This window comes from Lissotriton vulgaris, chromosome 2_1 (genome assembly GCF_964263255.1).
Source record: "Lissotriton vulgaris chromosome 2_1, aLisVul1.2, whole genome shotgun sequence".
NCBI lineage: Eukaryota > Metazoa > Chordata > Amphibia > Caudata > Salamandridae > Lissotriton > Lissotriton vulgaris.
Window position 1 is genome coordinate 416,999,893 of NC_141687.1, and position 16,869 is coordinate 417,016,761.

At 45.3% G+C, this 16,869-nt stretch overlaps 1 protein-coding gene across 1 annotated transcript in view; it reads right to left on the reverse strand.

The window, feature by feature from the left end:
* PARD3B (par-3 family cell polarity regulator beta) overlaps positions 1 to 16,869 on the reverse strand; it is a 1,965,377-nt gene that overhangs the window by 1,225,209 nt on the left and 723,299 nt on the right. Inside the window, exon 9 of the mRNA XM_086954074.1 lies at positions 13,825 to 13,964. Coding sequence (XP_086810200.1) covers positions 13,825 to 13,964 — 140 coding nt within the window. The remainder of the gene's footprint in view (positions 1 to 13,824; positions 13,965 to 16,869) is intronic.

Below are 16,869 nucleotides of genomic sequence, written 5' to 3' on the forward strand. Positions count from 1 at the left end.
ACACTCCACGTGCACACGTGCCAGATAAGCCCTGTGATCTTAAAAACGTAATCTCTCTATCTGGGTCGCCACCCCCTCCCTGGTTCCTGCCAGTTCTTCCGGCACCTTGGGGTGCTCAGGCCGCTCTCTTCTTACCCCGTGCAGCCGTTTTTCAGCTGTTTTTACTTCGTGCAGCAACATCCTCCGTGCACCCGCCAGTTTGGCAATGCGCAGTCCTCTCATCACCACCTTGAAGGTGTCCCACTCCATCGCTATACTAGACGCTGTCCACCCATTTTCAGCAAAGAATTGTTCAATGCCTGTTTCAATGTCCTTATGGAAGACCGCATCCTCTAGCATCTCTGGTCGTAGGCACCACATCAGTATTGCAGGTCTCTCCCGAACCCAACTAATCGTTAGCAATAGCAGATTATGATCCGAAATTGTTCTCGCCAAGTACTCACTATTAAGTACTTTTGCGTGTACGTCTGGGGTGCACAGTATGGCATCCAAGTGCACATGTAATTCATGTAAGGCAGAGAAGAAAGAATAGTCACGATCTTCTAGGCTCTGCATTCGCCATGTATCTACAAGCCCAAACTTTTCCTGCCAGTCTCTTCTGGCTTTAGCGATTCTGTGTACCAGGTCCTCCAGTAGTGGTGGATGTGACCTATCCATAGTAACATCAGCTATTGAGTTGAAGTCCCCTCCCAATATCACAGAGCCGGTCAGGTAAGGTGCTAGTTTTCCCAACAGATGATTAAAAAACGCTGTCTGCTCAACATTAGGGGCATATATGCTACATAACGTTACATCCAGGCCATTCAACCGCCCCCCCCCCACCACCACCACAAACCTTCCTTCTGAGTCAGAAAATTGGCGGGTCATCTGGAAGGGTACTCCCGCCCTAACCCATATGATCAACCCCCTTAGCAAAAGCAGAATATGTTGTGCAATAGCTTTGCCCCCGCCATAGTCATTGCAGTGCGCTGCCCTCCAATCGATTAATGTGGGTTTCTTGCAGAAAGGCTCCTGAACCCCTCTCCGTACCAAATAAGCGTGTACCCTGTGGCGCTTTCTTATCGTATGCATCCCCCTCACGTTCCATGTTAGGCATTTAAAATCAAGTAATGTCCCCAGGCTGAACCTTTACCCCTTGAAACCTCTGTACATTCCCCACGGACACACCGGCAGCCTCTACTTCCCCAAACAAACTATCCAACATTCCCTAACAACCCTGCCCCAGAACAGGTCCTAACAAGCAGCACCCATCCAAACTCTCAACTAAATTGTTTCCCCAGTAGCTACCAGGAATCGGTACACACAATAGCGGGGAGGTGTCCAAGAGCCAAGCGGCTCCGAATCCAAATAACTCAACGATCTCCTGCCTTACCCCATCCCCACCAATGCTACAGCTGCGCTGCAGCTCCCCAAGTTAAGGGAGCCCCACCCCAAGTCTTCCCTGTCCACTCCCCCACCAACCCACCCCTTCCACCCCACCGCATCTCACCATGTTAAACAAGAAAGGGAGGGGAGGGGGGGAGTGTCAATAATCAAAAGCACCCTCCAGTCCTGGAGAAAGTCTTACAATACTATGCATCTGCAATCTCATCGGCAGTCCCTGGAGAGACATGCGGCATAGTAACATTCGCCGAGTCAGATTCTTCAGACCCCGTCCCAGCCGATCCCTTCTCAGAGTCAGTCGCTTCCTTCGATTTCGGTACCTGCTCTTGAGATATCTCCGTTACCGCCTTAAGCGCGGCTAATCGTTCCGTCTCCATCTGAGAGATCGTCGGCCTCTGGGATCCGAGCCTTCGTCTTCCGGTGCATGTCGGTCGGGGAGAGCGCAAGACCCCCCCCCCAAGCAGCCTCTGAGCTGTGGCCAGCGCTTCTAGGTCCTGCCCTGTAGGACTCCAGTCAGTCCCATGCTTCTTCAGGGTTGCTAAAAAAGAAGTTTTTGCCATCCGTGGCCACCCTCAATCGCGCCGGAAACATCAGAGAGTATTGTAATCCTTCCGTATGGAGTGCTTTCTTCACCTCTAGGAAGGAGGAACGCAGTCGCTGCACTTCGAAAGCATAGTTAGGAAACAGCATCACATTATCATTATCCATCCTGAAGTGCGAGCTCTATTCAGAAGCAGGTCTCTGTCTTTGTAGTGGAACAAACGTGCTACCACATGCCTGGGCGGCCTCCCAGGGTTCAACGGGCGCGCTGGCACCCTATGCACCCTCTCCAGGGTAAAGAAAGAGGACAATCACTCCGGAGCAACTTCCGTCTTCAACCAGGCCTCCAAAGTAGACCACCATACTGTCTCCTTCCACTCCTTCAGGCAGCCCCACCACCTGTACATTGTTCCTTCTGTTCCTCCCGTCAGCATCCTCTGCCCTCTTCTCCAAAGTTTGCAAGCGCTGATGCACATCCCCTATCTGCATCTCAAGAGCCTTGTGCACAGGTTCCATATCTCCCAGAGCGGCTTCGGTGTGTTTCACCCGGTCTGACAGTTTTGTGTGATCAGCCCGGAGAAGGCCCAGCCCACGGACACCTGTGCTATATCCTTCTGGAGGGCATCTCTAGTGTCCGTAATGGCCTTAAGTATCACCTCCACTTGCTGCTGCATCATCCCCTCAGGGTGCGACTCCAATGCCTCCATTTTCCGATGATCCACCGCCTCCTCTTCTTGTTCCGGGCGTGCACCCCCCTGCTTACCCCGTGGTTTTCCCATGACCGTCCGCAGCAAACGTCCAGGGATCCCACTGGTGATGCACCTTTTCCTCTCCCGTCCTCCTCCTTCGCAGATGATGATTCTTCGCGATGCTCCTCGCCTCGAGGCGTCCTCACTCTCCTCCGCAGTGGGGGGGCTAGCCTCCACTCAGCCCCCAAGGCTCAAAAGCAAGTCCTCTGAATTCTACTCTCTTTTCGTGGTTTCACTCAGTGAGGCGCTCAACTAGATTCCTGGTCTCCTAGTCCAGCTCTTTTCCGAGTTCGCTCCACCATGGGCAGGATCTTGGAACAACAGACTCAGGCAGCCCCACCCCAGATCCGGAGCACGCAGTCAATAATCACAACTGCGCCCGCTGTGCCGTCCCGTCACACACCGTTGCTCAGGACCCAATCCCTGCACGCAGTCCTGACCCTACGGAGTCCAGCCTTATTTCTTGTCTCTAGGGGCACACCATTAATGCGCACCTTCGATGCCAGCAGAGGCGAATCTTGAGCACCTGGGCGCCTGGATGGTATCCGAACGCAATTTTCCACTGCCCAAGAACAGCTCAGGCGTCCAATACAGGTACTACCTACAATGCTCCTCCGCCTATCTCTCTTCACCACTCCCGTTTGCCACGCCAGCAGCCCATTCAGCCATCACCACTAGCTCAGAATGAGCATCCCGGGGGATCTTTCCCTGGATCAGTGCCTTTCGTGTGCAGTTCGCTCCCACAGGGGCCTCACCCCCTACAATGTTGCTTCCAAGACAAGCGCCAACTTCTCCATTCGCCGCCTGGCCCTCAAGCCTGCCACATTCAAATGCTCACGTAATGGCAGCTGCACGCAACCTATAGGCAGCCTGCCCATTTCACTGCTCCCGGTCCCAATTTAATGCAGCCCACCTGCACAGGTCGCCAAGCTTGTCCTCTCAGCGCTGCAGTGCTTCGCTCCACTGCACCTCTCCCGTTGCGGCCGCTCCAACCACCCTGTGCTTTTCCGGGATGATTGAGGCGGGGGAGAGCGGGGGAAGGAGAGCTCCATGCTCCTCCGCGGCCTCCGCCACCCTGGTACCGCCGCTGCCGCAAACCACCGGGATCGGTCTACAGTCTCCTCCGCTAAGCCGGCTCTCGGCAGTCTGTCCCTCCTTTTCACCTTCTCCCCGGCTGTGAATGCTCGGGAACAGCTCGGCTCACCCCAACGGAAGCCGCCGCCATTTTGCGTGTTCAGGGTCCCGGAACTAATCTTCCTCCGATCTTCCTCAGCGACGTCCCTTTTCCCCTGAAGCACCGGAGATATCGCCAGGGTGGACGGCACGCCACCAGATACAATTTTCAGGGGCAATGTCAGCCCCCTACCAGGAGAAATGCCGGGGTTGGCGTGGAGCTCTCAGTTCACACGACCATCCACATCGGCTCTTAAGCCACGCCCGTCCCTTGTGAGGCCTAATGCTCTCACCTGTCTTGGATCCTTGCTTCAGAGGACATTTTCCTCTAATATGACTTTCTCAAGGGTCATGCTGTTCGTGCAGGATGGTGCCGTCTTGTAGTCACACATTCATCAAAGAACAGGAACCTCGAAATTGCCTAGGTCCTGCTTCTGCGATGCAGCCGGTTCGTTGACAAATGTGTGACTACAAGACTGCACCCTCCCGCACGGAACGCATGACCCTTGAGAAAATCATATTAGATGAAAATATCCCCCTGAAGATGGAGAGAAATTTACAAAAAAACAGATCACCTAACGAAGTACAATCTTAGGAAGATGCTAAAGGATCAGATGGTAAACAAGATGGTGGTATAGTGGATCATCCCTCAGCATGCTTTAATACATAGTAGTTTCCAGAAGCTTTACTACAGTTCTACCCCTTTGAGTCAATGACGTTTGAGGAAGAGATTCTGGTTTCCCTGGGTAAAACATCACTGCCACATTCCTTAGATAAAAGGGACAATAATGGGTAAATAGTGGTACAGTGCACAAGAATTGCTCAAAGGGGGAAAACACAGTGCAGTGTTTTGTTTTTTATTGTCAATTTTTGGAAAAATAAAATCAGGAGACTTCTTGCTCATTAGCCAGGCAATATATTTAATATGATTTAAAATGCTGAAAGTGTATTATTTATTTACGAATTTAAACAGCGCATAGCTGCCCCAGTGACGGGGAGTCCCAGCACTACCCAAAGAACAAGTGCCTAGAGACCACTCAAACAGAAATGGAACTTACACCGGAAAGAGCCTTTCGAGCCTATTCCAGCATTAATAATGCCTGACCAGAGTACAGGCCAAAGAAGGAACAAGTCGACTAAGGGTGAATCCTAATGAATGATCTAGCTTAAATTATTTAGATGTGAAGATGATAGTGTGAGTCCTTGTGGTGAAGAATGGAACCTGTACTACCTGGTGAGCTTTGGAGGTTTCATCAAATAGAGAATGACATGGAGAAGAAGACATGGAGAAAGGTATGGTGGAGGTGATAATGTCCGAAAAACTATTAGGAAAACTAGATTAAATGTAATTGCCTCAAAAAAGAGGTGATCATTCAGTTTTACTCTCATCATATGGAAAGAAAGCATTTAGGCACAAAGTGAGGCCACTACTGATAGCAGTTGTGACCTAGGAGGTAAAAGTAGGAGATAAGGTGATACCTTCTGTAACGCCAATGTTGCTTAGGATGTAGTAAATGGAAAATCCTCATAAACCTTCCCTCAGTGGTATGGTGGAAGGCAGTAAGACACAGTGCACCTTGTCCCAGTTGCCACTAACTATAGTGATGGAAATACTGTCCGATAAGAAACATTGGCAATGCCTTGGGTACAGAATGCATTGATTATTCAATATCAACATTGATATCATTATTTACAGGTGATATCGTATTGCCCTATTGTATCTATCCTTCCAGGTGATCTTGGAGAACGCAGTTAGGAATGGAACCTGGGAAGTCTGAAAATAAATGTAACGAAGTACTCAATTCCCTCAAAAGTAATTAATTGCCCAGTTATGATTGATGACTAAGCTTACATTAGGAACTTAGACTTGGGTGGTATTAAGGAGTCAGGACTCTAAGAGACTTTATTGCCTATTTGAAAATAACTTCTCTTCCAGTTCTATACATGAAGAGGGAGTTGGAAATGAAAATGGTAACATATCTCATAGGCAGGCTACAGAATAGAGTATAATTAAAATTAATACCTCGCTTGGGGTGCTGTTGAACTTCATAGTGATGGCTGTGAAATATCAGACTACTTCTTTATTTTTATTTTTATATATTTTTATTAGATTTTAAATTTTTACCGGGCACAGCAATACACAAAAATAAACATAATTACAAAGCAATAAATCAATTGAGATGGATACATAACCACAATATACAGGACCTACAATAACCTAAAGGAAAAAACAGAGAAGAAAAAAAAGAGGAAAAGAAAAGACAAAGGGAGAAAAGAGGAAGAAAAAACAAAAAAGAAAGAAGATAAAAGGACGCGCTCTATTTTTGCTTCCAAATAGATATAGGTTCCCATGTTCGTAGGCCCAATTTCTTCCCCTTTTTACCCTTCCTTGCATACACCCCCTTTTCTAAGTTATATAAAGAAAGCAACCTAGCCAACCACTGATGGAATGTTGGTGGAACTTTATTGAGCCATGCTGTTGCAAAGCACTTACAAAGGACCGACATAGCCATATAAATAAAATATCCTGAGGAGGCATACATATCCTCACTATTCACCCCTAACAATATAATGGACGGCGTCAGAGAAATTTTAATTTCCAGAGATTTCTCTAAAAACGATTCTATAGCATTATGCAACAGCTTTAAATGGGGACAAGTAGCAAAAATATCAACTATTTCAGCATCTACACTATCGCAGCGGGGGCATTTAATACCCGTTGTACCTCCCCACTGCGCAATCCTTGCAGGCGTATAATATAGGGAATAAATTGTTTGATAATGTTGGGCCTGTAGCGACGCAGAGCATAATATAGTTCGTCCTAACTCTGACGAATATAGGAAGCAGTCTTGTCCTATCTCAAGCTTCTCCGCCCACTTATTTTGATATTTACCTAAGTCATCCTCTCTTAATGCAATCAGCTCTGCATAGAATCTATGAATTGTACAATCTACCCTGCCCTCAATAACATCCAAGATTTTATTTTTCTGAAACCCGGCAGGCCCTCCCTTTTCAATACCAAAAACCCCCCGTATATCTGAAAATAAACAAATCCCATTCGTGCCCATCAGATCCCCTAACTTCCTGACTCCGCATCGCCCCCATTCAACAAAAACAGCATCCACAAATATTTCCACAAGGCAAAGTGTGATTTCCCCCTAAGCTAGTGTAGGCGTTAAACCTACCCAATCCAGTTTTTTTCTTAAATGAAGCCCAAATCTTATACGCAGCCCGCAGAGTCTTAAACTTAGTTTGTTTAAAGTAACTAGGGTCTGTATACTTTAAAAGACAGTCTCTGCCTCCCCACCAAGCAATAGCGAGTACAAGTCTATAGACCCTAAGTCAGCCTCAGGGTCAAACGTCGCTCCTCCTAGCATCCCAACCATACCCTGAAGGGCGGCCACCCAATAATATAGTTTGAATAATATAGCCCCCTCTATCCCTAGGCAATGTTATAAAACGTAGAGCCCTTCTGGTTTTCCCATGAGCCCAGATAAACCTCTTAATCATCTGATCTAACAACTTAAACCATTTAGCCACGAATGTAAGTGGAATAGCTCTAAAAAGATAAAGGAACTTAGGTCATAAAAGCATTTTAATTATGTTGCAACGCCCTACTATGGTTAAGTGGAGGTTATGCATCCTATCCAGGTCTTTTTTAGCTTTCGTCAATATGTGCTCAATATTCTTGTTCACAATATTGTCCAAATCCGCCAAAATATTAATTCCGAGATACACCCCAGAGTCCACTACTCGTGTATCGCTACACACCGCCCCTTTATTCTTAATGATCTGGGTCTTAGATGCATTTCGAGCATATCCTGACACATGCCCAAAAGACAGAGCCTCCACCTTCACCTCAGCTATAGCATCAGAAGGGCTAGGGGTAATAATGGCAACGTGATCGGCATACGCCAGACTTTTGCTCTCTATACCATGAGCTTTTATAGGGAGTATCTTTTTATTTGCTTCCAGCTTGCGCAGTAAGGGGTTATTATAAAGTGCAAAAAGTAACAGCGAGCATGGGCAGCCCTGCCTCGTACCCCTTTTAATTTGTAAAGATGCCGTATAACCCCTGTTTACCCGGATTCGAGCAGTAGGAGCTATATATAACGCCTGGATAGCCTTAATAAATCCCTCTCCGATGCCAAACCATGCTAATGTCGACCAGAGGTAGTCCCAGGAGACCCAGTCAATGCCTTTTCGGCGACCAATAACATTACTACCATAGGATCTCCTGGGACTTCCATGGCATCAAAAAGAGTGATAACCTTCCTCACATGTTGTGTAGTGCCTCTTCCCGGGATAAACGCATGCTGAGTGGGGCTAATGATTCGACTAATAACTTTACAAAGTCTAAGAGCCATTGTCTTCGAAAAAATCTTAGCATCAGAGTTCATCAAAGTTATTGGCCTGTAAGACCCTGGTTCTCTAGGTGGTTTCCCCTTCTTCAGGATCACCACTATATCTGCGCCAGCCCTCGAGTTCGGAACCGAGGCCCCTAATCGTGCCTGCTGTACTGTATGAATTAAATCTGGAGAGATCGCAGTCTGAAATATTTTATAAAATTCAATAGGGATGTGATCCGGCCCGCAGCTTTAGCCGAAGGGAGACTATATAAGCTGCCAGAATCTCTTCAGAGGCCAATGGCGTATCCAGCTCCTCCCTATCTTCCTCAGATATGGACGAAACTGGAACAGCTCTAAAGTACTCTTTGATTTCCGAGTGGTCCCTCTGGGGATCTTCATTGTATAATCTTGCATAAAAGTGCCTAAAAACCTTGCGGATCCCACATGAGTCTGTCAGTATCCCCCGTATCATCCAAAATCTCTTTAACCTCCCCTAAAGCCACTTTCTGCCTTGTTCGGACCGCTAATATATGCTCACTTAATTCATAGCATTGTTCCCTTTTTGCTGAGTAAATAGAGGCTGCCTTACTAGCTATACTCTCCTCAGCTTCTGTCTTAGCGCTTACAACTTTAAGAAGTTGCTGATCCAAGGCTGCCCTTGAAATTGTTGCTCGAACTAATTCCTCCTCAGCATCCACTACTGCTTTAATCAGTTTATTAACCCTCAACTGCTCCTGTCTATGTCTATATAAGCTAAAACTCAATGTCTCCCCCACGGATACCCGCATTAAAGGCATCCCAAGTTACCCCCAAGGAGGTACTACCTCTATCAATTTCCCAATACCCCTTTATCCAATCCTTCATGTGCTGGATATAATCTTCATCTTTTAATAACCCCCGCTCAAAGGTCCAAGTACGCTTGTTTCTAATCAAATTTGTAGCTTCTAATGTTAAAATGATTGGGCTATGGTCGGAAATAATTTGAGGCAGTTTCTCCATTCGGGTTCTTGATAATAGGCAACTAGAAATAAAGAAGTAATCCAACCTAACACAGATCCTGTGTGGGGCAGAATAATAAGTGTTACCAGGGTCATTAGGTTTCAGCTTTGCCCAAGCGTCTACCAAAGAATTATTCTGAGCCAGACTCTCTGCACGTTCTTTTTTTCCTGCCCGAATATCGATCTCCTGGCTCCAAGCCCAGACCATCTGCGCCATTTATATTGAAACCCCCACAGAGAATAATGGGTACTGGCAATGAAGCTAACTCTAAATCCAAAAATTCAAATATGTCTGGGTCGTCCTCAGTCGATCCATAAATTGAGGCCAGGGTAACCCACTCACCACCTATCATACACCCTACCAAAACCCATCTACCCCATAGATCTTCCAATTTTTTCCTAATTACAACATAATTTCGTCTAGAAAGAATCGCCACTCCTCTAGTTTTGGCCCCCTGCCTAGAGTGAGCTATAAGATGAAACCCAAGTTGCTCCAGCAAGTACCCCTTTCCTCCCTCAATATGTGTCTCTTGTAAACAAACAATGTCTACTTGCATTGTTCTCAGGAGTGCAGAGACTCGTTGTCTTTTCAACCGATCATTTAACCCACATACATTCGGTGAGACTATTCGTGTAGTCATTAAAATACATTAAATTGCTCTCCCAGCCAGTTATCCAACAATCCACTACTCAAATTCCTCTTCATAGATCCTATCCTCTCCACATCTTTAGTTTGAATCCATTTTCTTAGCTTGCTCCACCTCTTGCATTCGCCACACTTCCCAAAAAACAAATTGTGCTGGGCCCCTCACCCCTCACCCCTCTGAACCTCCCCCAAACCCTCCTCCACGTAACCCCCCCTCCATTACAGGCAAATAGGTCAATCATGACCTATGTCTGACAGCTTGGGCCCGCAACTCACCGCAGCCCGCCACCCTTCCCCCATATCCCATTCAGTGCCTCTATTATAAAAGCATGCTATAGAGTATTTATACAATAATAATACGTTAACTCCCACCAGAAATAACCAAAATCATAATTACAACAAAGAGCAGAACACTCATTTCCCCCTCTGTTCCCTCAGTTCTGTAAGGTACGCTTGAGCTTTAATCTCAGAAAACAACATTCTAAGCTGACCATTTACTAACACTTTAAGGTGCGCCGGATACAGCAAATAGGCCTCACATCCCAGACCCTGAAAGGCAGGTATCAACTGCCTTAATCGCCATCTCCTCTCCACAGTAGTGTGGCAGAAGTCAGGGTGAGCGAAAAATGAGGCACCATCAAACGAGCATCTGGCCTCAGGTTTTACCTTATCCATAACCTCCTGCCTAGGGAGGTAATTACCCACATAAACAAGAATAGCTCTAGGTCTACCAGATTGGGATGCTAGATACTTTTTCTTTTGGGTCAAGGGAAATCAGTGTGCTTGCTGGACCTCCTTCTCAAAGTCCCAGACACCCATTTCGGGGAAAGCCCCCCTCAACAAGGTGACGACAAAAGCTAGTGCATCCTGTCCTTCAACTCCTTCTGCCACGCCTAAAAGTCTAATGTTGTTTCGCCTTTGGCGGTTTTCGAAGTCCTTGAGCTTCCACTGGACATCCTCCGTCATCTTTTCTTGCGCTTCCTTAAACGCCTGCCTCTTATTCACATTGTCCTCAAGCCTCCCAGCCCTTTCTGCCACATAAGTTACTCTGAGCGCCATTTCCTCATAAAGCTTATTCATTTTCCTGAGGGAGCCCTCAATTTTTTTTGTTGCGTTCTTCGCCCTCCGGCTTTCTAAGCTAGCTTCCGCCTGCATCTGTTTCAAAGTAGCATACAACAAGTCCATTGTGGGGTACTGTGGAGGGCTAATCGGGTCATTTTGCTGTTGTTGTGCATTCGATATAGCCTCTTCATGATACAGCTGAGAGGTAGCTGAATAGTCCCAAATTAGTTTTTTAGCAGCATCAGCGTGCGATGGACTCACCAATACATTAGATTTGGAGCGAGATCTGGGTTTACTTTTCTGCTGTTTACGCTTAGAGGGGGCAGGTGCCTTTTGCACCGAAGAGTTTTCAATTGATTCTGCTGAGGGGGAATCAGAGCCTGTGTCAGACAGACTATCCTCACCAGAAAATGTCGATCCAGAATCCTCATTAACAGAAAAGAAACAGTCATCTTCGGGTGAACCAGGAACTATACCGGGCTGCCCTAGACCCAGCACTGGATCTTGCATCTGCCTTAAGTCTGTAGCCCTTTGGATCGCTGTGTTTGGTCCGGGTGAGTCTATGATATTAGCTTCCCCTTTATCTCTAGCAGAGTCTTGAGATAGCTACCCAGAACTCGCCAGCGCGATCCCTCCTTAACCAGCACTCGCACCATTCAACACGCCAGAGGCTGCAGATCGTGCCTATGTCTGTAGCGCTATCTCCGAGCCCATCTTCGCGCTCAGTTCCTCTGGGTCATCCGTGAGCTTGGTGCTCTGTTTTGTTTGGCTTCCCGCCGTCTCTGCCTGCCGCTGCCCCGGACCAGCACCTGCCTCAGCGCTCCCGTCCTCTCACGCCAGAAGAGCTCCTGGCACCTCCACGGAGCCACAGCGAAGGACTCAAACAGGGTAGGTTGCTTTATTTTACCACCGCTCTCCAGCCAATTCTTAGCCCCCTTCTGAGCAAGTGCAGGAGCAATTGTAAGTTTATCTCCGCGTCCAGAAGGCTGCGACCCATTTTTGCTGTTCCAGGTAACATCAGCGCCCTCGGCATTCTTCGCGGCCAGCCTCCGCAGCTGTCCCGTACTCCGTAAAGAAGAAGCTGATACCTTTGGTGCTGGTTCTTTCTGCCCGTCTTCAGGGTCAACAGTTTCCTTCTGGTCTTTCTGCGATTTCGGCCCTCTCAGCGCCATTCTGCCCCTGTACGCACGGCAGCACAATCTAGATACAAAATATTGAGGTATCCAGTGCTGAGTATTTTCTTGCCCCGAAGTTCCGTATAACCAACATTTCAGCAAAAGCACAGAAACCAGCATTCCTGCATACTATGCTCCAAATTATTTATGAGGGAAGGAGAGGGAAAAGGTTGCGGCTGCTTGTTACGGCCAGTCAGCGGCCATCTTGCTCCTGGAACCCTCCAGACTACTTCTTTAAAGGGTTATATGGTTTAATTTGGAAATAAAATAAAATGAAAAGGAAAGGAAAGGTAAGGAAATAATCTCAGAATATCCAAAGAAATGCTATTTAGACCAAAAAACAAAGGGGGTTGACAATATGATTTTCTGGGAGCGTGATTCTTCTATACAACTGATGAGCTAATGGGTACACTAGATCTTATAAAAGAACACACACAAAAACAGAGGGCAAGACTTGAGGATTTGTCTACGTCTCACTACATGGCCTGAGATCATTTTTAGACCTCAACGAAAACCATTCCTGGCCCCTTACTGTTGCACCCATTCTGTAAGATCCTGGATCCTAGGATTGGTATTCTGGGAGAACAATGTACAGAGCCATCTTTAGCCTTCATGGCCATAAACGTAAGCTCCATTTGATGTCCTCATTGAAATGTTACAAACGCAAGGTTTTTATATTTAGAAAATGGCTTGGGATGAAAAGCAATTGTTCCGAGAAGTTAAAATTCAAATCCTTTAAGCAGTTCAAAAAGGAGACGGGGAGTGGGTGTCTCTCAACGTGTTATTTCCACTAGCTCAAGGGGTGTGCTGATGGCCAAAGAAGTTCTCTCCGAGTTAAAAGGATTTGTTGACCCTTTAAATGATCTTGACATCGAGCACTACATGTAAAAGTGTACTACTTAACCGTTTCCTTGCTGCCGTCGGCCAACAGCCATCGCGAGCACTACCTTGGTAGCGCTGCGCACGTCCATTGGCCGACGCAGCCCCGCCCACATAATAGAACTCCCCGCACTGGGGCAAAATTATCGCAGCGGTAAACGGGTTAAAATCGTGTTTTGCATTGGATGAACTGAAGGGAATGATTTCCTTTCTGTACAACAGACTAGGAAAAGGACTGGCCAAACCGCTCATGTTGAAACCCTCCCTAAAAGTTAATAATAAAGTGGCGAGCTGCTCATTTTCTACACATATGGAGGCTACAGCATGCAATCTGTTTCAGCGGCAGTGAGGTTATTTTGGTTTGTTGTTCAAGGATATTAGTTCAGATTGGAGACGACTGATTCATCAACGCCACTTACTATCTGGACGAGAACTGATATGTTGATAGATACGTTTTTAATTGAACTCGAAGGCATGTCAAAATCTTTCTCAGAAATACAAAACATAATAACGAATATTAGAACATTGGAATGTTGGGAGCTCCATTGCAGACAATGGAGGGCCGGTACAGGCCCGCAGAGCAACATTCCAATGTTCTACAAAGGCTTCTCGAAGCTCAAGGGGATTTATATCCCCTCGAGCTTCGAGAACCCTTTGTTTAATTTGTTAGAACATTCTGCCCTCTAGTGGCAGAATGTTCTAATAGCCCTTCGTAGCAGAGCTATACTGGCTATTAAAGTCCCGCTGTCTCGTTAAAGTCCCTCGCCTTTGGCTCGGGCCTTTAACGATTCAGCAGGCCTTTAATAGCCGGTATAGCATGCTACGGCGGGCTATAAGGCTATAATAAATAACAATTCAATAACATGTTACCTCTAGTATTCTGTCTCCTGACTGCAGATTGCCATCTCTTACTGCAGCTCCTTTTGGCAAAATGTTCTTCACAAATATAGGCCCGGGGCCATGCACAGAGGAGTCTTTGGTAACCACAGTAAAGCCGAGCCCATCCGGACCTAGAAAGAAACAGACCTTGGGTTAATGGGCAATAGGAAAGGTAGTGAAAACATAAACTACAATAGGGCACATTTACAACGAAACTCCATAGTGACCCTGCCATAGAGTGTGGTATAGCTTGGTACTATTTCATTCAAGAGCTAGTTGTTGTTTCCCAGTGATTCAAGTGCTGTACTATATGCCTATAAACCTGATACACACGTGTTGCAGTTGCACACATCCTGTTATAGTTCCCTGCAGGTGAAATAATCCTTATTTACCTGCAGCATCAGGTTTTTATTGAATACGCTGCACACATTTTGAATACTAATCATATAGTCCGGAATAGATTAAAAAAACGTTTAAATCCATAATGATGTGGGTCTTTTTCCTGCTTTTCCAGACACCACATGCCATCAAGTAAACTACCCTCGCTCCTTGAATCAATGCCATTTTTCGATTTCTTTGTGTATCATTGAGTTCAGTCCTAACACCATCAGCTCTGAACAGGCAGCCAAAAACGGAATGTTGGACATATTTTTGCAACAGGACCTCGACCTATACCATTACTATGTCCTAGCACACTAAGTTTTACAGGACTTAACTGTTGCTCATAATATCATTATAATCAGGAACACATTTTCATTTAAATGATTACTTGAAAACGATGAGATTGTTGAGGTGATCGAATGCACAGGCATAATGTGGCTGCTCTGCTAAGGAGATAAATGGTTGCCAAAACTGTGCAGTGCTGGAAAGGGTGTGAATGATTGTTATACATTTTCCTACAAAACGTGTAGGCTGTCTTATTATGTCACTCTAAGAGGGATGAGTTGGCGATGCTGCTCCTAAAGCACTTGCTCCTAAGCTTTAAGCAGATGTGTAACGTCACGTGAATGCCGCAGTACACTATGCGATTTATAATTACAGTCTAAGCAGAAGAAGGTGTGTAGTCTGTTTTGCAAGATAGTCTCTACCGACATGTTCAAGGTGTTTCCTGGAAAGCACCGCCAGTTATGCAGAGATGATGCAGCATACTATAAATATGTCCACAATACATGTGCTGCTGGCATCCCCAGGCATACAGTTTGTAAGGTAAGCTTTATATCACCTTAAAGGGCCATTGCATTAACTGATACTAATTTGGTGGTAAAATATTTACATTTTTAGCAAAGGCTGACCAAATGTGAGTCTGATCATGATCTTTAGACACTGCAAATAGTATTCCTTTCATGCTTCTTTGAAACAATCCTATGAAAAGGGTTTCAAAGAATTATTTTCACCTTTTGTTTGATAATTCATAGGAAATTGGTAAATAAAAGCAAAAGGCAAGAGGGGCGCGGCTTGATGCTCAGGCAAGATGGTGGCATCTCTGCGAAGCTCAGTGGGACGTCGCTTGGAGCAGCGCAGCCTCCCGGGCCATAGACTATCGCCAAGGCACTCTACGAAGCAATAGTGTGTAGTGGCAGCCTCACAACGTTTTTAGCGCTCAGGAGGGCGCCTATAACAAATTATAGGTGGTGCTCTTCATTACCTCAGAAGAAGTCGCCATTTTGATTCTCCGTTGTGATTGTCTCTAAAAAAAGATGTTTTTCTCACACAAAAAATGTTTTATGGAAATTAAAAGCCTTATTATACCTCTCGTATGAAACAATTACTACAACAACTCATTAACGCTAAGCTTCAATTTAACAAGGTCTCTACTGAAAATGTTGTGTCTTACCGTCTCAAAGCCAGTGCTAAGAACTATTTGGGAGAAAAAAAATCTTGGAAGTTATTGACAAACTAGCTTAAAATCAGGCAGAACAAATTGCACATTGAATCAATTATAAATGAAACTCACACAACCCACTATAAGGACTCAGACATTTTAGCTCATAGTAAGAAATTCTATTCTAACTTATACACACTGGAACATCTTCCCTCGTTCATGAAATATTCAGTACCTGTCCTCTGTTCAAAAACGGGACTTTACCCAAATAGATTATTCAAATTTAGAAACAGACATTACACCTACAGACTCTTACCTTGCAATGCTTTCTCTCAATATAAAGGACAAAGCTACAGGACGAGACGGGTTTACAGCTGAATTATATATACGCCTTTCTAAATAAATTCTTCCCAAACTATGTGCCCTTATTCACACCTTCACTAACTCTTCCATATCATCAGGTTATTTTCTAGATACTCTTATTTGACTTACCCAGAAGGAAGGGAAGCACTTACATTATTGAAATAACTATATACCTATTTATCTGATCATCCTAGAATATAAAATTTTCTCTAAAGCACTAGCCTCTAGATAGAACCTCTTTTTACTGGCCTTTTGGGAAAGGAGCAATCAGGTTTTGTCAAAGGCACATACCTCTAAGACAACACTCGCCTATTCTTTGATATTATTTCCAAATCTGCTGGTATGTCTGAATATGCTGCTATTGCCTTATATGCCGGAAAGGCTTTTGATCAGGCCAACTGGACATTTCTATTCCAGACCCTCACTTGGTTTGGCTTTGGCCCAAAAATTAGGACTTTAAGGTATTATCTACATACTTCTCTCCAAGCTGCCATTTATGCTAATGGATTGACCTCCTCATACCTCACTCTTGGCAGAGGAGTTTGTCAAGATTGTCCTTTCTTTTTATCTTGGTTCTAGAGTCATATTTGTCTAGGATCAGGCAAAATACACACATACATAGATTCACTCAACACCCAACACATTAAATTAGCTGCATATGCGAAGAGAATTTTGTTATTTTTATCACAACCTCATTCTTCACTCTCTGCTTTTGTGTCATCAGTTACCTCTTATGCTTTAGTATCAAGATATAAATTGAACCATGACAAAGGCATAATTTTACGCCTAAATAAATTAACTTTTGAGCATGATTTCACTTCTTAAAAATTTGAATGCCAATCTAAATAACT